Source organism: Oncorhynchus nerka, linkage group LG9a (genome assembly GCF_034236695.1).
Source record: "Oncorhynchus nerka isolate Pitt River linkage group LG9a, Oner_Uvic_2.0, whole genome shotgun sequence".
Taxonomy (NCBI): Eukaryota; Metazoa; Chordata; class Actinopteri; order Salmoniformes; family Salmonidae; genus Oncorhynchus; species Oncorhynchus nerka.
Genome location: NC_088404.1, coordinates 8417657 through 8444274, shown reverse-complemented (window position 1 = coordinate 8444274; position 26618 = coordinate 8417657). Strand labels below are relative to the sequence as shown.

At 48.8% G+C, this 26618-nt stretch overlaps 1 protein-coding gene across 2 annotated transcripts in view; it reads left to right on the top strand.

Annotated features, from left to right (window-relative positions):
• Positions 1-26618, top strand: part of nptna (neuroplastin a) — an 86841-nt gene that overhangs the window by 42702 nt on the left and 17521 nt on the right. For both annotated transcript variants that reach the window (XM_065022287.1, XM_065022288.1), the window contains 2 exons: positions 19601-19775; positions 25582-25676. In XM_065022287.1, coding sequence (XP_064878359.1) covers positions 19601-19775; positions 25582-25676 — 270 coding nt within the window. The remainder of the gene's footprint in view (positions 1-19600; positions 19776-25581; positions 25677-26618) is intronic.

Below are 26618 nucleotides of genomic sequence, written 5' to 3'. Positions count from 1 at the left end.
TAGACAGCTCGACTACCTCTACCCCAGTCCCTAGACAGCTCAACTACCCCTACCTCTACCTCAGTCCCTAGACAGCTCAACTACCTCTACCTCAGTCCCTAGACAGCTCGACTACCACTACCACAGTCCCTAGACAGCTCGACTACCTCTACCCCAGTCCCTAGACAGCTCAACTACCTCTACCTCAGTCCCTAGACAGCTCAACTACTTCTACCTCAGACCCTAGACAGCTCAACTACCTCTACCTCAGTCCCTAGACAGCTCAACTACCTCTACCTCAGTCCCTAGACAGCTCAACTACCTCTACCTCAGTCCATAGACAGCTCAACTACCTCTACCTCAGTCCCTAGACAGCTCAACTACCTCTACCTCAGTCCCTAGACAGCTCAACTACTGCTACCTCAGTCCCTAGACATCTCAACTACCTCTACCTCAGTCCCTAGACAGCTCAACTACCTCTACCTCAGTCCCTAGACAGCTCAACTACCCTACCTCTACCTCAGTCCCTAGACAGCTCAACTACCTCTACCCCAGTCCCTAGACAGCTCAACTACCTCTACCCCAGTCCCTAGACAGCTCAACTACCTCTACCTCAGTCCCTAGACAGCTCAACTACCGCTACCTCAGTCCATAGACAGCTCAACTACCCCTACCTCTACCTCAGTCCCTAGACAGCTCAACTACCTCTACCTCAGTCCCTAGACAGCTCAACTACCTCTACCTCTACCTCAGTCCCTAGACAGCTCAACTACCTCTACCTCACTCCCTAGACAGCTCAACTACCTCTACCTCAGTACCTAGACAGCTCAACTATCTCTACCTCAGTACCTAGACAGCTCAACTACTTCTACCTCAGTCCCTAGACAGCTCAACTACCTCTACCTCAGTCCCTAGACAGCTCAACTACCTCTACCTCAGTCCCTAGACAGCTCAACTACCTCTACCTCAGTCCCTAGACATCTCAACTACCTCTACCTCAGTCCCTAGACAGCTCGACTACCTCTACCTCAGTCCCTCAACAGCTCGACTACCTCTACCTCAGTCCCTAGACAGCTCAACTACCTCTACCCCAGTACCTAGACAGCTCAACTACCTCTACCCCAGTCCCTAGACAGCTCAACTACTTCTACCTCAGTCCCTAGACAGCTCAACTACCTCTACCTCAGTCCCTAGACAGCTCAACTACCTCTACCTCAGTCCCTAGACAGCTCAACTACCTCTACCTCAGTCCCTAGACAGCTCAACTACCTCTACCTCAGTCCCTAGACAGCTCAACTACCTCTACCTCAGTCCCTAGACAGCTCAACTACCGCTACCTCTACCTCTACCTCAGTCCCTAGAGAGCTCAACTACCTCTACCCCAGTCCCTAGACAGCTCAACTACCTCTACCCCAGTCCCTAGACAGCTCAACTACTTCTACCTCAGTCCCTAGACAGCTCAACTACCTCTACCTCAGTCCCTAGACAGCTCAACTACCTCTACCTCAGTCCCTAGACAGCTCAACTACCTCTACCTCTACCTCAGTCCCTAGACAGCTCAACTACCTTTACCCCAGTCCCTAGACAGCTCAACTACTTCTACCTCAGTCCCTAGACAGCTCAACTACCCCTACCTCTACCTCAGTCCCTAGACAGCTCAACTACCTCTACCCCAGTCCCTAGACAGCTCAACTACCTCTACCTCAGTCCCTAGACAGCTCGACTACCTCTACCTCAGTCCCTAGACAGCTCGACTACCTCTACCTCAGTCCCTAGACAGCTCGACTACCTCTACCTCAGTCCCTAGACAGCTCGACTACCTCTACCTCAGTCCCTAGACAGCTCGACTACCTCTACCTCTACCTCAGTCCCTAGACAGCTCGACTACCTCTACCTCTACCTCAGTCCCTAGGCAGCTCAATTACCTCTACCTCAGTCCCTAGACAGCTCAACTACCTCTACCCCAGTCCCTGGACAGCTCAACTACCTCTACCTCAGTCCCTAGACAGCTCAACTACCCCTACCTCTACCTCAGTCCCTAGACAGCTCAACTACCTCTACCTCAGTACCTAGACAGCTCAACTACCTCTACCTCTACCTCAGTCCTTAGACAGCTCAACTACCTCTACCTCAGTCCCTAGACAGCTCAACTACCTCTACCTCAGTCCCTAGACAGCTCAACTACTTCTACCTCAGTCCCTAGACAGCTCAACTACCTCTACCTCAGTCCCTAGACAGCTCAACTACTTCTACCTCAGTCCCTAGACAGCTCAACTACCTCTACCTCAGTCCCTAGACATCTCAACTACCCGTACCTCTACCTCAGTCCCTAGACAGCTCAACTACCTCTACCCCAGTACCTAGACAGCTCAACTACTTCTACCTCAGTCCCTAGACAGCTCAACTACCTCTACCTCAGTCCCTAGACAGCTCAACTACTTCTACCTCAGTCCCTAGACAGCTCAACTACCTCTACCTCAGTCCCTAGACAGCTCAACTAATTCTACCTCAGTCCCTAGACAGCTCAACTACCTCTACCTCAGTCCCTAGACAGCTCAACTACCCGTACCTCTACCTCAGTCCCTAGACAGCTCAACTACCTCTACCCCAGTCCCTAGACAGCTCAACTACCTCTACCTCACTCCCTAGACAGCTCAACTACCTCTACCTCAGTACCTAGACAGCTCAACTATCTCTACCTCAGTACCTAGACAGCTCAACTACTTCTACCTCAGTCCCTAGACAGCTCAACTACCTCTACCTCAGTCCCTAGACAGCTCAACTACCTCTACCTCAGTCCCTAGACAGCTCAACTACCTCTACCTCAGTCCCTAGACAGCTCAACTACCTCTACCTCAGTCCCTAGACATCTCAACTACCGCTACCTCAGTCCCTAGACAGCTCAACTACCTCTACCTCAGTCCCTAGACAGCTCAACTACCTCTACCTCAGTCCCTAGACAGCTCAACTACCTCTACCCCAGTCCCTAGACAGCTCAACTACCTCTACCTCAGTCCCTAGACAGCTCAACTACTTCTACCTCAGTCCCTAGACAGCTCAACTACTTCTACCTCAGTCCCTAGACAGCTCGACTACCTCTACCTCAGTCCCTAGACAGCTCGACTACCTCTACCTCAGTCCCTAGACAGCTCAACTACCCCTACCTCTACCTCAGTCCCTAGACAGCTCAACTACCTCTACCCCAGTCCCTAGACAGCTCAACTACCTCTACCCCAGTCCCTAGACAGCTCAACTACCTCTACCTCAGTCCCTAGACAGCTCAACTACTTCTACCTCAGTCCCTAGACAGCTCAACTACCTCTACCTCAGTCCCTAGACAGCTCAACTACCTCTACCTCAGTCCCTAGACAGCTCAACTACCGCTACCTCAGTCCCTAGACATCTCAACTACCTCTACCTCAGTCCCTAGACAGCTCAACTACCTCTACCCCAGTCCCTAGACAGCTCAACTACCTCTACCTCAGTCCCTAGACAGCTCAACTACCTCTACCTCAGTCCCTAGACAGCTCAACTACCTCTACCTCAGTCCCTAGACAGCTCAACTACCTCTACCTCAGTACCTAGACAGCTCAACTACCTCTACCTCAGTCCCTAGACAGCTCAACTACCGCTACCTCAGTCCATAGACAGCTCAACTACCCCTACCTCTACCTCAGTCCATAGACAGCTCAACTACCCCTACCTCTACCTCAGTCCCTAGACAGCTCAACTACCTCTACCTCAGTCCCTAGACAGCTCAACTACCTCTACCTCAGTCCCTAGACAGCTCAACTACCCCTACCTCTACCTCAGTCCCTAGACAGCTCAACTACCTCTACCCCAGTCCCTAGACAGCTCAACTACCTCTACCCCAGTCCCTAGACAGCTCAACTACCTCTACCCCAGTCCCTAGACAGCTCAACTACCTCTACCTCAGTCCCTAGACAGCTCAACTACCTCTACCTCAGTCCCTAGACAGCTCAACTACCTCTACCTCAGTCCCTAGACAGCTCAACTAGTCCCTAGACCTCTACCTCAGTCCCTAGACAGCTCAACTACCTCTACCTCAGTCCCTAGACAGCTCGACTACCTCTACCTCAGTCCCTAGACAGCTCGACTACCTCTACCCCAGTCCCTAGACAGCTCAACTACCCCTACCTCTACCTCAGTCCCTAGACAGCTCAACTACCTCTACCTCAGTCCCTAGACAGCTCGACTACCACTACCACAGTCCCTAGACAGCTCGACTACCTCTACCCCAGTCCCTAGACAGCTCAACTACCTCTACCTCAGTCCCTAGACAGCTCAACTACTTCTACCTCAGACCCTAGACAGCTCAACTACCTCTACCTCAGTCCCTAGACAGCTCAACTACCTCTACCTCAGTCCCTAGACAGCTCAACTACCTCTACCTCAGTCCATAGACAGCTCAACTACCTCTACCTCAGTCCCTAGACAGCTCAACTACCTCTACCTCAGTCCCTAGACAGCTCAACTACTGCTACCTCAGTCCCTAGACATCTCAACTACCTCTACCTCAGTCCCTAGACAGCTCAACTACCTCTACCTCAGTCCCTAGACAGCTCAACTACCCTACCTCTACCTCAGTCCCTAGACAGCTCAACTACCTCTACCCCAGTCCCTAGACAGCTCAACTACCTCTACCCCAGTCCCTAGACAGCTCAACTACCTCTACCTCAGTCCCTAGACAGCTCAACTACCGCTACCTCAGTCCATAGACAGCTCAACTACCCCTACCTCTACCTCAGTCCCTAGACAGCTCAACTACCTCTACCTCAGTCCCTAGACAGCTCAACTACCTCTACCTCAGTCCCTAGACAGCTCAACTACCCCTACCTCTACCTCAGTCCCTAGACAGCTCAACTACCTCTACCCCAGTCCCTAGACAGCTCAACTACCTCTACCCCAGTCCCTAGACAGCTCAACTACCTCTACCTCAGTCCCTAGACATCTCAACTACCTCTACCTCAGTCCCTAGACAGCTCAACTACCTCTACCTCAGTCCCTAGACAGCTCAACTACCCCTACCTCTACCTCAGTCCCTAGACAGCTCAACTACCTCTACCTCAGTCCCTAGACAGCTCGACTACCTCTACCTCAGTCCCTAGACAGCTCAACTACTTCTACCTCAGTCCCTAGACAGCTCAACTACCTCTACCTCAGTCCCTAGACAGCTCAACTACCTCTACCTCAGTCCCTAGACAGCTCAACTACCTCTACCTCAGTCCCTAGACAGCTCAACTACCTCTACCTCAGTCCCTAGACAGCTCAACTACCGCTACCTCAGTCCCTAGACATCTCAACTACCTCTACCTCAGTCCCTAGACAGCTCAACTACCGCTACCTCAGTCCATAGACAGCTCAACTACCCCTACCTCTACCTCAGTCCCTAGACAGCTCAACTACCTCTACCTCAGTCCCTAGACAGCTCAACTACCTCTACCTCAGTCCCTAGACAGCTCAACTACCCCTACCTCTACCTCAGTCCCTAGACAGCTCAACTACCTCTACCCCAGTCCCTAGACAGCTCAACTACCTCTACCCCAGTCCCTAGACAGCTCAACTACCTCTACCTCAGTCCCTAGACAGCTCAACTACCCCTACCTCTACCTCAGTCCCTAGACAGCTCAACTACCTCTACCTCAGTCCCTAGACAGCTCGACTACCTCTACCTCAGTCCCTAGACAGCTCAACTACTTCTACCTCAGTCCCTAGACAGCTCAACTACCTCTACCTCAGTCCCTAGACAGCTCAACTACCTCTACCTCAGTCCCTAGACAGCTCAACTACCTCTACCTCAGTCCCTAGACAGCTCAACTACCTCTACCTCAGTCCCTAGACAGCTCAACTACCGCTACCTCAGTCCCTAGACATCTCAACTACCTCTACCTCAGTCCCTAGACAGCTCAACTACCTCTACCTCAGTCCCTAGACAGCTCAACTACCTCTACCTCAGTCCCTAGACAGCTCAACTACCTCTACCTCAGTCCCTAGACAGCTCAACTACCTCTACCTCAGTCCCTAGACAGCTCAACTACCTCTACCTCAGTCCCTAGACAGCTCAACTACCCCTACCTCTACCTCAGTCCCTAGACAGCTCAACTACCTCTACCTCAGTCCCTAGACAGCTCAACTACCTCTACCTCAGTCCCTAGACAGCTCAACTACCTCTACCTCAGTACCTAGACAGCTCAACTACCTCTACCTCAGTCCCTAGACAGCTCAACTACCTCTACCTCAGTCCCTAGACATCTCAACTACCTCTACCTCAGTCCCTAGACAGCTCAACTACCTCTACCTCAGTCCCTAGACAGCTCAACTACCTCTACCTTAGTCCCTAGACAGCTCAACTACCTCTACCTCAGTCCCTAGACAGCTCAACTACCTCTACCTCAGTCCCTAGACAGCTCAACTACCTCTACCTCAGTCCCTAGACAGCTCAACTACCTCTACCTCAGTCCCTAGACAGCTCAACTACCTCTACCTCAGTCCCTAGACAGCTCAACTACCGCTACCTCAGTCCATAGACAGCTCAACTACCCCTACCTCTACCTCAGTCCCTAGACAGCTCAACTACCTCTACCTCAGTCCCTAGACAGCTCAACTACCTCTACCTCAGTCCCTAGACAGCTCAACTACCCCTACCTCTACCTCAGTCCCTAGACAGCTCAACTACCTCTACCTCAGTCCCTAGACAGCTCAACTACCGCTACCTCAGTCCATAGACAGCTCAACTACCCCTACCTCTACCTCAGTCCCTAGACAGCTCAACTACCTCTACCCCAGTCCCTAGACAGCTCAACTACCTCTACCTCAGTCCCTAGACATCTCAACTACCTCTACCTCAGTCCCTAGACAGCTCAACTACCTCTACCTCAGTCCCTAGACAGCTCAACTACCCCTACCTCTACCTCAGTCCCTAGACAGCTCAACTACCTCTACCTCAGTCCCTAGACAGCTCAACTACCTCTACCTCAGTCCCTAGACAGCTCGACTACCTCTACCTCAGTCCCTAGACAGCTCGACTACCTCTACCTCAGTCCCTAGACAGCTCGACTACCTCTACCTCAGTCCCTAGACAGCTCGACTACCTCTACCTCAGTCCCTAGGCAGCTCAACTACCTCTACCTCAGTCCCTAGGCAGCTCAACTACCTCTACCTCAGTCCCTAGGCAGCTCAACTACCTCTACCTCAGTCCCTAGGCAGCTCAATTACCTCTACCTCAGTCCCTAGACAGCTCAACTACCTCTACCCCAGTCCCTAGGCTGCTCAACTACCTCTACCTCAGTCCCTAGACAGCTCGACTACCTCTACCTCAGTGCCTAGACAGCTCAACTACCTCTACCTCTACCTCAGTCCCTAGGCAGCTCAACTACCTCTACCTCAGTCCCTAGGCAGCTCAATTACCTCTACCTCAGTCCCTAGACAGCTCAACTACCTCTACCCCAGTCCCTAGGCTGCTCAACTACCTCTACCTCAGTCCCTAGGCTGCTCAACTACCTCTACCTCAGTCCCTAGACAGCTCGACTACCTCTACCTCAGTGCCTAGACAGCTCAACTACCTCTACCTCTACCTCAGTCCCTAGGCAGCTCAATTACCTCTACCTCAGTCCCTAGACAGCTCAACTACCTCTACCCCAGTCCCTAGACAGCTCAACTACCTCTACCTCAGTCCCTAGACAGCTCAACTACCCCTACCTCTACCTCAGTCCCTAGACAGCTCAACTACCTCTACCCCAGTCCCTAGACAGCTCAACTACTTCTACCTCAGTCCCTAGACAGCTCAACTACCTCTACCTCAGTCCCTAGACAGCTCAACTACCTCTACCTCAGTCCCTAGACAGCTCAACTACCTCTACCTCAGTCCCTAGACAGCTCAACTACCTCTACCTCAGTACCTAGACAGCTCAACTACCTCTACCTCAGTCCCTAGACAGCTCAACTACCTCTACCTCAGTCCCTAGACAGCTCAACTACCTCTACCTCAGTCCCTAGACAGCTCAACTACCTCTACCTCAGTCCCTAGACAGCTCAACTACCTCTACCTCAGTCCCTAGACAGCTCAACTACCTCTACCTCAGTCCCTAGACAGCTCAACTACCTCTACCTCAGTCCCTAGACAGCTCAACTACCTCTACCTCAGTCCCTAGACAGCTCAACTACCTCTACCTCAGTCCCTAGACAGCTCAACTACCTCTACCCCAGTCCCTAGACAGCTCAACTACTTCTACCTCAGTCCCTAGACAGCTCAACTACCTCTACCCCAGTCCCTAGACAGCTCAACTACCTCTACCCCAGTCCCTAGACAGCTCAACTACCTCTACCTCAGTCCCTAGACATCTCAACTACCTCTACCTCAGTCCCTAGACAGCTCAACTACCTCTACCTCAGTCCCTAGACAGCTCAACTACCCCTACCTCTACCTCAGTCCCTAGACAGCTCAACTACCTCTACCTCAGTCCCTAGACAGCTCGACTACCTCTACCTCAGTTCCTAGACAGCTCGACTACCTCTACCTCAGTCCCTAGACAGCTCAACTACCTCTACCTCAGTCCCTAGACAGCTCAACTACCTCTACCTCAGTCCCTAGACAGCTCAACTACCTCTACCTCAGTCCCTAGACAGCTCAACTACCTCTACCTCAGTCCCTAGACATCTCAACTACCTCTACCTCAGTCCCTAGACAGCTCAACTACCTCTACCTCAGTCCCTAGACAGCTCAACTACCTCTACCTCAGTCCCTAGACAGCTCAACTACCCCTACCTCTACCTCAGTCCCTAGACAGCTCAACTACCTCTACCTCAGTCCCTAGACAGCTCAACTACCTCTACCTCAGTCCCTAGACAGCTCAACTACCTCTACCCCAGTCCCTAGACATCTCAACTACCTCTACCTCAGTCCCTAGACAGCTCAACTACCTCTACCTCAGTCCCTAGACAGCTCAACTACCTCTACCTCAGTCCCTAGACAGCTCAACTACCTCTACCTCAGTCCCTAAACAGCTCAACTACCGCTACCTCAGTCCATAGACAGCTCAACTACCCCTACCTCTACCTCAGTCCCTAGACAGCTCAACTACCTCTACCCCAGTCCCTAGACAGCTCAACTACCTCTACCTCAGTCCCTAGACATCTCAACTACCTCTACCTCAGTCCCTAGACAGCTCAACTACCTCTACCTCAGTCCCTAGACAGCTCAACTACCCCTACCTCTACCTCAGTCCCTAGACAGCTCAACTACCTCTACCTCAGTCCCTAGACAGCTCGACTACCTCTACCTCAGTCCCTAGACAGCTCGACTACCTCTACCTCAGTCCCTAGACAGCTCGACTACCTCTACCTCAGTCCCTAGACAGCTCGACTACCTCTACCTCAGTCCCTAGACAGCTCGACTACCTCTACCTCTACCTCAGTCCCTAGGCAGCTCAACTACCTCTACCTCAGTCCCTAGGCAGCTCAACTACCTCTACCTCAGTCCCTAGGCAGCTCAATTACCTCTACCTCAGTCCCTAGACAGCTCAACTACCTCTACCCCAGTCCCTAGGCTGCTCAACTACCTCTACCTCAGTCCCTAGACAGCTCGACTACCTCTACCTCAGTGCCTAGACAGCTCAACTACCTCTACCTCTACCTCAGTCCCTAGGCAGCTCAACTACCTCTACCTCAGTCCCTAGGCAGCTCAATTACCTCTACCTCAGTCCCTAGACAGCTCAACTACCTCTACCCCAGTCCCTAGGCTGCTCAACTACCTCTACTTCAGTCCCTAGACAGCTCAACTACCTCTACCCCAGTCCCTAGACAGCTCAACTACCTCTACCTCAGTCCCTAGACAGCTCAACTACCCCTACCTCTACCTCAGTCCCTAGACAGCTCAACTACCTCTACCCCAGTCCCTAGACAGCTCAACTACTTCTACCTCAGTCCCTAGACAGCTCAACTACCTCTACCTCAGTCCCTAGACAGCTCAACTACCTCTACCTCAGTCCCTAGACATCTCAACTACCTCTACCTCAGTCCCTAGACATCTCAACTACCTCTACCTCAGTCCCTAGACAGCTCAACTACCTCTACCTCAGTCCCTAGACAGCTCAACTACCTCTACCTCAGTCCCTAGACAGCTCAACTACCTCTACCCCAGTCCCTAGACAGCTCAACTACCTCTACCTCAGTCCCTAGACAGCTCAACTACCTCTACCTCAGTCCCTAGACAGCTCAACTACTTCTACCTCAGTCCCTAGACAGCTCAACTACCTCTACCTCAGTCCCTAGACAGCTCAACTACCTCTACCTCAGTCCCTAGGCAGCTCAATTACCTCTACCTCAGTCCCTAGACAGCTCAACTACCTCTACCCCAGTCCCTAGGCTGCTCAACTACCTCTACCTCAGTCCCTAGACAGCTCGACTACCTCTACCTCAGTGCCTAGACAGCTCAACTACCTCTACCTCTACCTCAGTCCCTAGGCAGCTCAACTACCTCTACCTCAGTCCCTAGGCAGCTCAATTACCTCTACCTCAGTCCCTAGACAGCTCAACTACCTCTACCCCAGTCCCTAGGCTGCTCAACTACCTCTACTTCAGTCCCTAGACAGCTCAACTACCTCTACCCCAGTCCCTAGACAGCTCAACTACCTCTACCTCAGTCCCTAGACAGCTCAACTACCCCTACCTCTACCTCAGTCCCTAGACAGCTCAACTACCTCTACCCCAGTCCCTAGACAGCTCAACTACTTCTACCTCAGTCCCTAGACAGCTCAACTACCTCTACCTCAGTCCCTAGACAGCTCAACTACCTCTACCTCAGTCCCTAGACATCTCAACTACCTCTACCTCAGTCCCTAGACATCTCAACTACCTCTACCTCAGTCCCTAGACAGCTCAACTACCTCTACCTCAGTCCCTAGACAGCTCAACTACCTCTACCTCAGTCCCTAGACAGCTCAACTACCTCTACCCCAGTCCCTAGACAGCTCAACTACCTCTACCTCAGTCCCTAGACAGCTCAACTACCTCTACCTCAGTCCCTAGACAGCTCAACTACTTCTACCTCAGTCCCTAGACAGCTCAACTACCTCTACCTCAGTCCCTAGACAGCTCAACTACCTCTACCTCAGTCCCTAGACAGCTCAACTACCTCTACCTCAGTCCCTAGACAGCTCAACTACCTCTATCTCAGTCCCTAGACAGCTCAACTACCTCTACCTCTACCTCAGTCCCTAGGCAGCTCAACTACCTCTACCTCAGTCCCTAGGCAGCTCAATTACCTCTACCTCAGTCCCTAGACAGCTCAACTACCTCTACCCCAGTCCCTAGGCTGCTCAACTACCTCTACTTCAGTCCCTAGACAGCTCAACTACCTCTACCCCAGTCCCTAGACAGCTCAACTACCTCTACCTCAGTCCCTAGACAGCTCAACTACCCCTACCTCTACCTCAGTCCCTAGACAGCTCAACTACCTCTACCCCAGTCCCTAGACAGCTCAACTACTTCTACCTCAGTCCCTAGACAGCTCAACTACCTCTACCTCAGTCCCTAGACAGCTCAACTACCTCTACCTCAGTCCCTAGACAGCTCAACTACCTCTACCTCAGTCCCTAGACATCTCAACTACCTCTACCTCAGTCCCTAGACATCTCAACTACCTCTACCTCAGTCCCTAGACAGCTCAACTACCTCTACCTCAGTCCCTAGACAGCTCAACTACCTCTACCTCAGTCCCTAGACAGCTCAACTACCTCTACCCCAGTCCCTAGACAGCTCAACTACCTCTACCTCAGTCCCTAGACAGCTCAACTACCTCTACCTCAGTCCCTAGACAGCTCAACTACTTCTACCTCAGTCCCTAGACAGCTCAACTACCTCTACCTCAGTCCCTAGACAGCTCAACTACCTCTACCTCAGTCCCTAGACAGCTCAACTACCTCTACCTCAGTCCCTAGACAGCTCAACTACCTCTACCTCAGTCCCTAGACAGCTCAACTACCTCTACCTCAGTCCCTAGACAGCTCAACTACCTCTACCTCAGTCCCTAGACAGCTCAACTACCGCTACCTCAGTCCCTAGACATCTCAACTACCTCTACCTCAGTCCCTAGACAGCTCAACTACCTCTACCTCAGTCCCTAGACAGCTGAACTACCCCTACCTCTACCTCAGTCCCTATACAGCTCAACTACCTCTACCCCAGTCCCTAGACAGCTCAACTACCTCTACCCCAGTCCCTAGACAGCTCGACTACCTCTACCTCAGTCCCTAGACAGCTCGACTACCTCTACCTCTATCTCAGTCCCTAGGCAGCTCAACTACCTCTACCTCAGTCCCTAGACATCTCAACTACCTCTACCTCAGTACCTAGACAGCTCAACTACCTCTACCTCAGTCCCTAGACTGCTCAACTACCTCTACCTCAGTCCCTAGACAGCTCGACTACCTCTACCTCAGTCCCTAGACAGCTCAACTACCTCTACCTCAGTCCCTAGGCAGCTCAATTACCTCTACCTCAGTCCCCTAGACAGCTCAACTACCTCTACCCCAGTCCCTAGGCTGCTCAACTACCTCTACCTCAGTCCCTAGACAGCTCAACTAAGTATCCATGTGTACCTCAGTCCCCTTCCGAGATCTCCAGGACCACCAGTTCCCTCGTAGAAGCCATCACCTACCATATGTCATGGAAATGAATAATTAACACTTCTTTGATCTTCCTGTGTACCTCAGTCCCTAGGCAGCTCAGCTAGCTCTCCCTGTGTATTCTGTGTACCGCAGTCCCTAGACAGCTCATCTAGCTCTCCCTGTGTATTCTGTGTACCGCAGTCCCTAGACAGCTCAGCTAGCTCTCCCTGTGTATTCTGTGTACCGCAGTCCCTAGGCAGCTCAGCTAGCTCTCCCTGTGTATTCTGTGTACCTCAGTCCCTAGGCAGCTGAACTAGCTCTCCCTGTGTATTCGGTGTACCTCAGTCCATAGGCAGCTGAACTAGCTCTCCCTGTGTATTCTGTGTGCCTCAGTCCCTAGGCAGCTGAACTAGCTCTTCCTGTGTATTCTGTGTACGTCAGTCCATAGGTAGCTGAACTAGCTCTCCCTGTGTATTCTGTGTACCTCAGTCCCTAGGCAGCTCAGCTAGCTCTCCCTGTGTATTCTGTGTACCGCAGTCCCTAGGCAGCTCAGCTAGCTCTCCCTGTGTATTATGTGTACCTCAGTCCCTAGGCAGCTCAGCTAGCTCTCCCTGTGTATTCTGTGTACCTCAGTCCCTAGGCATCTGAACTAGCTCTCCCTGTGTATTATGTGTACCTCAGTCCCTAGGCAGCTCAGCTAGCTCTCCCTGTGTATTATGTGTATCTCAGTCCCTAGGCAGCTGAACTAGCTCTCCCTGTGTATTCTGTGTACCTCAGTCCCTAGGCAGCTCAGCTAGCTCTCCCTGTGTATTCTGTATACCTCAGTCCCTAGGCATCTGAACTAGCTCTCCCTGTGTATTCTGTGTACCTCAGTCCCTAGGCAGCTGAACTAGCTCTCCCTGTGTATTATGTGTACCTCAGTCCCTAGGCAGCTGAACTAGCTCTCCCTGTGTATTCTGTGTACCTCAGTCCCTAGGCAGCTCAGCTAGCTCTCCCTGTGTATTCTGTGTACCTCAGTCCCTAGGCAGCTCAGCTAGCTCTCCCTGTGTATTCTGTGTACCGCAGTCCCTAGGCAGCTCAGCTAGCTCTCCCTGTGTATTATGTGTACCTCAGTCCCTAGGCAGCTCAGCTAGCTCTCCCTGTGTATTCTGTGTACCTCAGTCCCTAGGCATCTGAACTAGCTCTCCCTGTGTATTCTGTGTACCTCAGTCCCTAGGCATCTGAACTAGCTCTCCCTGTGTATTATGTGTACCTCAGTCCCTAGGCAGCCCAGCTAGCTCTCCCTGTGTATTATGTGTACCTCAGTCCCTAGGCAGCTGAACTAGCTCTCCCTGTGTATTCTGTGTACCTCAGTCCCTAGGCAGCTCAGCTAGCTCTCCCTGTGTATTCTGTATACCTCAGTCCCTAGGCAGCTGAACTAGCTCTCCCTGTGTATTCTGTGTACCTCAGTCCCTAGGCAGCTGAACTAGCTCTCCCTGTGTATTATGTGTACCTCAGTCCCTAGGCAGCTGAACTAGCTCTCCCTGTGTATTCTGTGTACCTCAGTCCCTAGGCAGCTCAGCTAGCTCTCCCTGTGTATTCTGTGTACCTCAGTCCCTAGGCAGCTCAGCTAGCTCTCCCTGTGTATTATGTGTGCCTCAGTCTCTAGGCATCTGAACTAGCTCTCCCTGTGTATTCTGTGTACCTCAGTCCCAATGCATCTGAACTAGCTCTCCCTGTGTATTCTGTGTACCTCAGTCCCTAGGCAGCTGAAATAGCTCTCCCTGTGTATTATGTGTGCCTCAGTCCCTAGGCAGCTGAACTAGCTCTCCCTGTGTATTCTGTGTACCTCAGTCCCTAGGCAGCTGAACTAGCTCTCCCTGTGTATTATGTGTACCTCAGTCCCTAGGCAGCTGAACTAGCTCTCCCTGTGTATTATGTGTACCTCAGTCCCTAGGCAGCTCAGCTAGCTCTCCCTGTGTATTCTGTGTACCTCAGTCCCTAGGCAGCTCAGCTAGCTCTCCCTGTGTATTATGTGTACCTCAGTCCATAGGTAGCTGAACTAGCTCTCCCTGTGTATTCTGTGTACCTCAGTCCCTAGGCAGCTCAGCTAGCTCTCCCTGTGTATTATGTGTACCTCAGTCCCTAGGCAGCTCAGCTAGCTCTCCCTGTGTATTCTGTGTACCTCAGTCCCTAGGCATCTGAACTAGCTCTCCCTGTGTATTCTGTGTACCTCAGTCCCTAGGCATCTGAACTAGCTCTCCCTGTGTATTATGTGTACCTCAGTCCCTAGGCAGCTGAACTAGCTCTCCCTGTGTATTCTGTGTACCTCAGTCCCTAGGCAGCTGAACTAGCTCTCCCTGTGTATTCTGTGTACCTCAGTCCCTAGGCAGCTGAACTAGCTCTCCCTGTGTATTATGTGTACCTCAGTCCCTAGGCAGCTGAACTAGCTCTCCCTGTGTATTCTGTGCACCTCAGTCCCTAGGCAGCTCAGCTAGCTCTCCCTGTGTATTCTGTGTACCTCAGTCCCTAGGCAGCTGAACTAGCTCTCCCTGTGTATTCTGTGCACCTCAGTCCCTAGGCAGCTCAGCTAGCTCTCCCTGTGTATTCTGTGCACCTCAGTCCCTAGGCAGCTCAGCTAGCTCTCCCTGTGTATTCTGTGTACCTCAGTCCCTAGGCAGCTGAACTAGCTCTCCCTGTGTATTCTGTGCACCTCAGTCCCTAGGCAGCTGAAATAGCTCTCCCTGTGTATTATGTGTGCCTCAGTCCCTAGGCAGCTGAACTAGCTCTCCCTGTGTATTCTGTGCACCTCAGTCCCTAGGCAGCTCAGCTAGCTCTCCCTGTGTATTCTGTGTACCTCAGTCCCTAGGCAGCTGAACTAGTTCTCCCTGTGTATTCTGTGTACCTCAGTCCCTAGGCAGCTGAACTAGCTCTCCCTGTGTATTATGTGTACCTCAGTCCCTAGGCAGCTGAACTAGCTCTCCCTGTGTATTCTGTGCACCTCAGTCCCTAGGCAGCTCAGCTAGCTCTCCCTGTGTATTCTGTGTACCTCAGTCCCTAGGCAGCTGAAATAGCTCTCCCTGTGTATTATGTGTGCCTCAGTCCCTAGGCAGCTGAACTAGCTCTCCCTGTGTATTCTGTGTGCCCAGTTACCTTCCCCAAAACCCTTAGGACCACCAGTTTCCTCACAGAAGCCATCACCTTCCAGAAGTTATAGAAATGAAGAAATAAGGCATCAGCTTCATCTAATCCGTTCCATAAGACCACAGTGTTCTGCAGAGACCCCTCCCGCCATGTACACAGAACCCTGCACCTCTTGTAGATTCAAACTAACCCAGAGATCTTTAACTTCCTCAATGTTCTACTTTGTCTAAACGTTTTTAAATTTTTTAAAAATTTTAAATCTACCCATCATCTCACATGTATTTCTTGTTGAATTCCCTTTTCTTTTGTTGTCTTCCAGATTTCTTTGAATTGAGTTAACATTTTAATTCGTCACCAGCTTTCAGTATGAATTGTAAAGTGAACTACTCTCTACATGGGTTTGGACAGATATATATATATATATATATATGTAGAGAGAGAGAGAGACATGTCCTGTATATTTACTTCCTGTTAGAAACCTATCAAACCCTGGCTTTAAATCACTACCCAGACCCCTGACCTCTAACCTCGAACCCCTACTTGAGAATGTTAACTCTACAAGCTTCTAAGCTGAATTACTGAATGCCTATTGAAATCATTGGAGGTATAGGCCTGCACCATTTATAGACACCCAGAGTGTATGTGTTTATGTACTGATCTGGTATGGGAAAGTACGAATAAAGATTTAGGATCTGAATTTGATCACCCTGTTGCAGGAGAACTTTCCGGAACTGCAGGACATTTAAAACTTGTAGTGTTTTTGAGGTTTAAAAAGGCTTCTGAAGTTTGTCATTTCCATTGTGACATTTTTTAAAACTTTATTTTCCCTTTAAGAAAAAATGTATTAACCCACTACAAAAATGTCCAATAATTATTATCCACATAATAATTCACATTTCCTGTTGCTGCAGGATTATTTTCCTGCTGTGGCAAACTGGCTCAAATTAAGATCCTACATCTGTCTATAGCCTACTCATTATGCTTGTCCAGCGTGAACTACAGGGTCATTTAGTAGTATGAGGTAAGTATGTATGTGCTACAGTACATGCATAATGTACTGATAATTGTTTGAAAACTAACATTTGTATTCAATCGTAAGAATATTGATACAGAAAAGCTCAGCAGATGTATCATCACACAGTCGTAACATTTCCTGTGCTTATCTATGTTCTTTCTAATCAGCGTTCTATGTCAATAAATGAAGTCTTTGTTCATATCGTCCCGATGCACCACCTCAAACCCACACAAGTTAGAATACTGAGAGAGAACACCACCCAGCTGTCACAATACAGGTTAGAATACTGAGAGAGAACACCACCCAGCTGTCACAATACAGGTTAGAATACTAAGAGAGAACACCACCCAGCTGTCACAATACAGGTTAGAATACTAAGAGAGAACACCACCCAGCTGTCACAATACAGGTTAGAATACTGAGAGAGAACACCACCCAGCTGTCACAATACAGGTTAGAATACTGAGAGAGAACACCACCCAGCTGTCACAATACAGGTTAGAATACTGAGAGAGAACACCACCCAGCTGTCACAATACAGGTTAGAATACTGAGAGAGAACACCACCCAGCTGTCACAATACAGGTTAGAATACTGAGAGAGAACACCACCCAGCTGTCACAATACAGGTTAGAATACTGAGAGAGAACACCACCCAGCTGTCACAATACAGGTTAGAATACTGAGAGAGAACACCACCCAGCTGTCACAATACAGGTTAGAATACTGAGAGAGAACACCACCCAGCTGTCACAATACAGGTTAGAATACTAAGAGAGAACACCACCCAGCTGTCACAATACAGGTTAGAATACTGAGAGAGAACACCACCCAGCTGTCACAATACAGGTTAGAATACTGAGAGAGAACACCACCCAGCTGTCACAATACAGGTTAGAATACTAAGAGAGAACACCACCCAGCTGTCACAATACAGGTTAGAATACTAAGAGAGAACACCACCCAGCTGTCACAATACAGGTTAGAATACTGAGAGAGAACACCACCCAGCTGTCACAATACAGGTTAGAATACTGAGAGAGAACACCACCCAGCTGTCACAATACAGGTTAGAATACTAAGAGAGAACACCACCCAGCTGTCACAATACAGGTTAGAATACTGAGAGAGAACACCACCCAGCTGTCACAATACAGGTTAGAATACTGAGAGAGAACACCACCCAGCTGTCACAATACAGGTTAGAATACTAAGAGAGAACACCACCCAGCTGTCACAACACAGGTTAGAATACTAAGAGAGAACACCACCCAGCTGTCACAATACAGGTTAGAATACTGAGAGAGAACACCACCCAGCTGTCACAATACAGGTTAGAATACTGAGAGAGAACACCACCCAGCTGTCACAATACAGGTTAGAATACTAAGAGAGAACACCACCCAGCTGTCACAATACAGGTTAGAATACTGAGAGAGAACACCACCCAGCTGTCACAATACAGGTTAGAATACTAAGAGAGAACACCACCCAGCTGTCACAATACAGGTTAGAATACTAAGAGAGAACACCACCCAGCTGTCACAATACAGGTTAGAATACTAAGAGAGAACACCACCCAGCTGTCACAATACAGGTTAGAATACTGAGAGAGAACACCACCCAGCTGTCACAATACAGGTTAGAATACTAAGAGAGAACACCACCCAGCTGTCACAATACAGGTTAGAATACTAAGAGAGAACACCACCCAGCTGTCACAATACAGGTTAGAATACTGAGAGAGAACACCACCCAGCTGTCACAATACAGGTTAGAATACTGAGAGAGAACACCACCCAGCTGTCACAATACAGGTTAGAATACTGAGAGAGAACACCACCCAGCTGTCACAATACAGGTTAGAATACTGAGAGAGAACACCACCCAGCTGTCACAATACAGGTTAGAATACTAAGAGAGAACACCACCCAGCTGTCACAATACAGGTTAGAATACTAAGAGAGAACACCACCCAGCTGTCACAACACAGGTTAGAATACTGAGAGAGAACACCACCCAGCTGTCACAATACAGGTTAGAATACTAAGAGGTTAGAATACTAAGAGAGAACACCACCCAGCTGTCACAATACAGGTTAGAATACTAAGAGAGAACACCACCCAGCTGTCACAATACAGGTTAGAATACTGAGAGAGAACACCACCCAGCTGTCACAATACAGGTTAGAATACTAAGAGAGAACACCACCCAGCTGTCACAATACAGGTTAGAATACTAAGAGAGAACACCACCCAGCTGTCACAATACAGGTTAGAATACTAAGAGAGAACACCACCCAGCTGTCACAATACAGGTTAGAATACTAAGAGAGAACACCACTCAGCAGTCACAACACAAGCCCGTGTGATGTCTCTATCAGGGTTGGGGTCAATTCCATTTAAATTCAGTCAATTCAGGAAGTACACTGAAATTACAATTAAATTGTCCTCATTGCTTTTCAAGTCATTTTTTAAATGAACTAAATTGAAAAGGAGAAAAAGGAAAACAAAGAGGAAACCATTTGAAGTGGAATTGACCCCAACTGATTTGAAATGGAACTGACCCCAACTGATTTGAAATGGAACTGACCCCAACAGATTTGAAATGGAACTGACCCCAACTGATTTGAAATGGAACTGACCCCAACTGATTTGAAATGGAACTGACCCCAACTGATTTGAAATGGAACTGACCCCAACTGATTTGAAATGGAACTGACCCTAACCCTGGTGTCTTATTGGTCTTTCAGAACCTTCTATCCACTGAAATTCTAATTCCAATTCTCCTCATTTTTCAAGGAATTGACTGTATTGAAATGGAATTGACTATTGGAAGTGTCTTGTTGGTGTTTCAGAGCCGTCAATCAACTCGTCGGACCATATCACGCTGCCAGTTGATCACTACAGCCTGCCCCTCACCCTGCAGTGCAACCTAACTTCAGCCCACAGCGCCCACAGCGAGAGTTTCTGGATGAAGAATGGGGAGGAGATCAAAGAGACCCGCGGAGAGAGGGCCAACACCGAGTACTAGTATGTCCCCATCTAACACCCAGAACCCTGGCCCTAACCTTAACCAATCCTATCAACCCGAACCTCGTCTACACTCCGTGTCTTCCTTTCTCCTGAAGTATACACTTGTACAATCTGCCCCCTACACATATACAATCTGTCCCCTACACATATACAATCTGTCCCCTACACATATACAATCTGTCCCACTCACACATATACAATCTGTCCCCTACACATATACAATCTGACCCCTACACATATACAATCTACCCCCTACACATATACAATCTGTCCCCTACACATATACAATCTACCCCCTACACATATACAATCTGTCCCCTACACATATACAATCTACCCCCTACACATATACAATCTACCCCTACACATATACAATCTGCCCCTACACATATACAATCTACCCCCTACACATATACAATCTACCCCTACACATATACAATCTGCCCCCTACAGATGTACAATCTGTCCCCTACACATATACAATCTGCCCCCTACACATATACAATCTGCCCCCTACACATATACAATCTGCCCCTACACATATACAATCTGCCCCCTACACATATACAATCTGTCCCCTACACATATACAATCTGTCCCCTACACATATACAATCTGTCCCCTACACATATACAATCTGTCCCCTACACATATACAATCTGTCCCCTACACATATACAATCTGACCCCTACACATATACAATCTACCCCCTACACATATACAATCTGTCCCCTACACATATACAATCTGTCCCCTACACATATACAATCTGCCCCCTACACATATACAATCTGTCCCCTACACATATACAATCTGCCCCCTACACATATACAATCTGTCCCCTACACATATACAATCTGCCCCCTACACATATACAATCTGCCCCCTACACATATACAATCTGCCCCCTACACATATACAATCTACCCCCTACACATATACAATCTGTCCCCTACACATATACAATCTGTCCCCTACACATATACAATCTGCCCCTACACATATACAATCTGCCCCCTACACATATACAATCTGCCCCTACACATATACAATCTGCCCCCTACACATATACAATCTGCCCCCTACACATATACAATCTGCCCCCTACACATATACAATCTGTCCCCTACACATATACAATCTGCCCCCTACATCTGTCCCCATATACAATCTGCCCCCTACACATATACAATCTGCCCCCTACACATATACAATCTGACCCCTACAGATATACAATCTGCCCTACACATATACAATCTGTCCCCTACAGATATACAATCTGACCCCTACAGATATACAATCTGACCCCTACACATATACAATCTGTCCCCTACACATATACAATCTGTCCCCTACACATATACAATCTGTCCCCTACACATATACAATCTGCCCCCTACACATATACAATCTGCCCCCTACACATATACAATCTGCCCCCTACACATATACAATCTGCCCCCTACACATATACAATCTGTCCCCTACACATATACAATCTGCCCCCTACACATATACAATCTGTCCCCTACACATATACAATCTACCAATCTACCCCCTACACATATACAATCTGTCCCCTACACATATACAATCTACCCCTACACATATACAATCTGTCCCCTACACATATACAATCTACCCCCTACACATATACAATCTACCCCCTACACATATACAATCTACCCCCTACACATATACAATCTGCCCCTACACATATACAATCTACCCCTACACATATACAATCTACCCCTACACATATACAATCTGCCCCTACAGATGTACAATCTGTCCCCTACACATATACAATCTGCCCCCTACACATATACAATCTATACAATCTACCCCTACACATATACAATCTGCCCCCTACACATATACAATCTGCCCCCTACACATATACAATCTGTCCCCTACACATATACAATCTGTCCCCTACACATATACAATCTGCCCCCTACACATATACAATCTGCCCCCTACACATATACAATCTGCCCCCTACACATATACAATCTGCCCCCTGCCCCCTACATATACAATCTGCCCCTACACATATACAATCTACCCCTACACATATACAATCTACCCCCTACACATATACAATCTGCCCCCTACACATATACAATCTACCCCTACACATATACAATCTGCCCCCTACACATATACAATCTGACCCCTACAGATATACAATCTGCCCTACACATATACAATCTGTCCCCTACAGATATACAATCTGACCCCTACAGATATACAATCTGACCCCTACACATATACAATCTGACCCCTACACATATACAATCTGCCCCCTACACATATACAATCTGACCCCTACACATATACAATCTGACCCCTACACATATACAATCTGTCCCCTACACATATACAATCTGTCCCCTACACATATACAATCTGTCCCCTACACATATACAATCTGTCCCCTACACATATACAATCTGCCCCTACACATATACAATCTGCCCCCTACACATATACAATCTGCCCCCTACACATATACAATCTGCCCCCTACACATATACAATCTGCCCCTACACATATACAATCTGTCCCCTACACATATACAATCTACCCCCTACACATATACAATCTGTCCCCTACACATATACAATCTACCCCTACACATATACAATCTGTCCCCTACACATATACAATCTACCCCTACACATATACAATCTACCCCCTACACATATACAATCTGCCCCCTACACATATACAATCTACCCCCTACACATATACAATCTACCCCTACACATATACAATCTACCCCTACACATATACAATCTACCCCTACACATATACAATCTGCCCCCTACAGATGTACAATCTGACCCCTACACATATACAATCTGCCCCCTACACATATACAATCTGCCCCCTACAGATGTACAATCTGACCCCTACAGATGTACAATCTGCCCCCTACACATATACAATCTACCCCCTACACATATACAATCTGACCCCTACACATATACAATCTGTCCCTACACATATACAATCTGCCCCCTACAGATATACAAGCATTGGATTGTATATGTGTTGGGCTAAATTGGGAGATCTCCAGTTCTGCTAATTGTTTACATGTATTGAAAGCAGTAACTCCACTCTACATTGTACATTTCATGGCACTTGGACCAAGAATATTTATTCAGAATAACTTCTGAAGTTTCATAATTGTATGTTCATTAATGTGAAAACATGATCTGTTTTGGACATAAGAGGTTTTCATCAGACAGCGACGATAATTATTTACAAAAAAACGAGCGATTATTGGACGCAGGCAATGCCTCTGACATCAAAGTGCCTTTCATAGTTAGAACTAAATACTGTAGATCTGAACACAGTAGAACTAAATACTGTAGACCTAAATACTGTAGAACTGAACACAGTAGAACTAAATAACGTTGAACAGAACACCGTAGAACAGAACACCGTAGAACAGAACACCGTAGAACAGAATACTGTAGAACAGAACACTGTAGAACAGAACACTGTAGAACAGAACACAGTAGAACTAAATACTGTAGAACTGAACACTGTAGAACAGAACACTGTAGAACAGAACACAGTAGAACTAAATACTGTAGAACTGAACACTGTAGAACAGAACACAGTAGAACTAAATACTGTAGAACTGAACACAGTATAACTAAATAACGTTGAACAGAACACCGTAGAACAGAACACCGTAGAACAGAACACCGTAGAACAGAACACCGTAGAACAGAATACTGTAGAACAGAACACTGTAGAACAGAACACTGTAGAACAGAACACAGTAGAACTAAATACTGTAGAACTGAACACTGTAGAACAGAACACAGTAGAACTAAATACTGTAGAACTGAACACAGTATAACTAAATACTGTAGATCTGAACACCGTAGAACTGAACACAGTAGAACAGAACACAGTAGAACAGAACACTGTAGAACTAAATACTGTAGAACTAAATACTGTAGAACAGAACACTGTAGAACTAAATACTGTAGAACTGAACACTGTAGAACAGAACACTGTAGAACTAAATACTGTAGAACAGAACACTGTAGAACTAAATACTGTAGAACTGAACACTGTAGAACAGAACACTGTAGAACTAAATACTGTAGAACTGAACACTGTAGAACAAATCAAATCAAATTTATTTATATAGCCCTTCGTACATCAGCTGATATCTCAAAGTGCTGTACAGAAACCCAGCCTAAAACCCCAAACAGCAAGCAATGCAGGTGTAGAAGCACGGTGGCTAGGAAAAACTCCCTAGAAAGGCCAAAACCTAGGAAGAAACCTAGAGAGGAACCAGGCTATGTGGGGTGGCCAGTCCTCTTCTGGCTGTGCCGGGTGGAGATTATAACAGAACATGGCCAAGATGTTCAAATGTTCATAAATGACCAGCATGGTCGAATAATAATAAGGCAGAACAGTTGAAACTGGAGCAGCAGCACAGTCAGGTGGAAGTTGAAACTGGAGCAGCAGCATGGCCAGGTGGACTGGGGACAGCAAGGAGGAGTCATGTCAGGAAGTCCTGGGGCATGGTCCTAGGGCTCAGGTCAGTTGAAACTGGAACAGCAGCATGGCCAGGTGGACTGGGGACAGCAAGGAGTCATCATGTCAGGTAGTCCTGGGGCATGGTCCTAGGGCTCAGGTCCTCCGAGAGAGAGAAAGAAAGGGAGAAGGAGAGAATTAGAGAACGCACACTTAGATTCACACGGGACACCGAATAGGACAGGAGAAGTACTCCAGATATAACAAACTGACCCCAGCCCCCCGACACATAAACTACTGCAGCATAAATACTGGAGGCTGAGACAGGAGGGGTCAGGAGACACTGTGGCCCCACCCGAGGACACCCCCGGACAGGGCCAAACAGGAAGGATATAACCCCACCCACTTTGCCAAAGCACAGCCCCCACACCACTAGAGGGATATCTTCAACCACCAACTTACCATCCTGAGACAAGGCTGAGTATAGCCCACAAAGATCTCCGCCACGGCACAACCCAAGGGGGGGGGCGCCAACCCAGACAAATCAAATCAAATCAAATGTATTTATATAGCCCTTCGTACATCAGCTGATATCTCAAAGTGCTGTACAGAAACCCAGCCTAAAACCCCAAACAGCAAACAATGCAGGTGTAAAAGCACGGTGGCTAGGAAAAACTCCCTAGAAAGGCCGAAACCTAGGAAGAAACCTAGAGAGGAACCAGGCTATGTGGGGTGGCCAGTCCTCTTCTGGCTGTGCCGGGTAGAGATTATAACAGAACATGACCAAGATGTTCAAATGTTCATAAATGACCAGCATGGTCGAATAATAATAAGGCAGAACAGTTGAAACTGGAGCAGCAGCACAGTCAGGTGGACTGGGGACAGCAAGGAGTCATCATGTCTGGTAGTCCTCGGGCACGGTCCTAGGGCTCAGGTCCTCCGAGAGAGAGAAAGAAAGAGAGAATTAGAGAGAGCATATGTGGACAGGATGACCACAACAGTGAATCAACCCACTCAGGTGACGCACCCCCTCCAGGGACGGCATGAGAGAGCCCCAGTAAGCCAGTGACTCAGCCCCTGTAATAGGGTTAGAGGCAGAGAATCCCAGTGGAAAGAGGGGAACCGGCCAGGCAGAGACAGCAAGGGAACACTGTAGAACTAAATACTGTAGAACAGAACACAGCAGAACAGAACACAGCAGAACAGAACACAGTAGAACTAAACACTGTTAAACTAAACACTGTTTAAACTAGAGGATTGATTGTCTTGTGGTGTTTGTTTTGTGTAAATACAGCCTGAAGAAGCCCAGAGGAGAGGATGCAGGGGAGTACATGTGTGTCTACACCTTTCAAATGGCTCCGCCTGCTAACGCCACCATCGAGATTAAAGGTACAGCATGACGCCCACCCACCAGTGTTGAATAGTAATGACTAGGATTGATCCTAGACTGATGAATCATTCACATTAACCGTTCAAGGATGCTATGATGACCTAATAGATTGCCCATGGCCACATTTATGTGTCATCTTTAAACAGCACTGTCATATCATCCTAGAAATGATACCTTCGATAGGACCCCCCCCCCCCCTGCCAACACCACCACTGAGATGAAAAGTCATATCAAAGAGCAGTATCATATCCGGACTTCCATTATAGTAGAGGCCCTTCGATGCGACACAGTAGAGGCCCTTCGATGCGACACAGCAGAGGCCCTTCGATGCGACACAGCAGAGGCCCTTCGATGCGACACAGCAGAGGCCCTTCGATGCGACACAGCAGAGGCCCTTCGATGCGACACAGCAGAGGCCCTTCGATGAGGCCCTTCATGCGACACAGCAGAGGCCCTTCGATGCGACACAGCAGAGGCCCTTCGATGCGACACAGCAGAGGCCCTTCGATGCGACACAGCAGAGGCCCTTCGATGCGACACAGCAGAGGCCCTTCGATGCGACACAGCAGAGGCCCTTCGATGCGACACAGCAGAGGCCCTTCGATGCGACACAGCAGAGGCCCCTTCGATGCGACACAGCAGAGGCCCCTTCGATGCGACACAGCAGAGGCCCTTCGATGCGACACAGCAGAGGCCCCTTCGATGCGACACAGCAGAGGCCCTTCGATGCGACACAGCAGAGGCCCTTCGATGCGACACAGCAGAGGCCCTTCGATGCGACACAGCAGAGGCCCTTCGATGCGACACAGCAGAGGCCCCTTCGATGCGACACAGCAGAGGCCCTTCGATGCGACACAGCAGAGGCCCCTTCGATGCGACACAGCAGAGGCCCTTCGATGCGACACAGCAGAGGCCCTTCGATGCGACACAGCAGAGGCCCT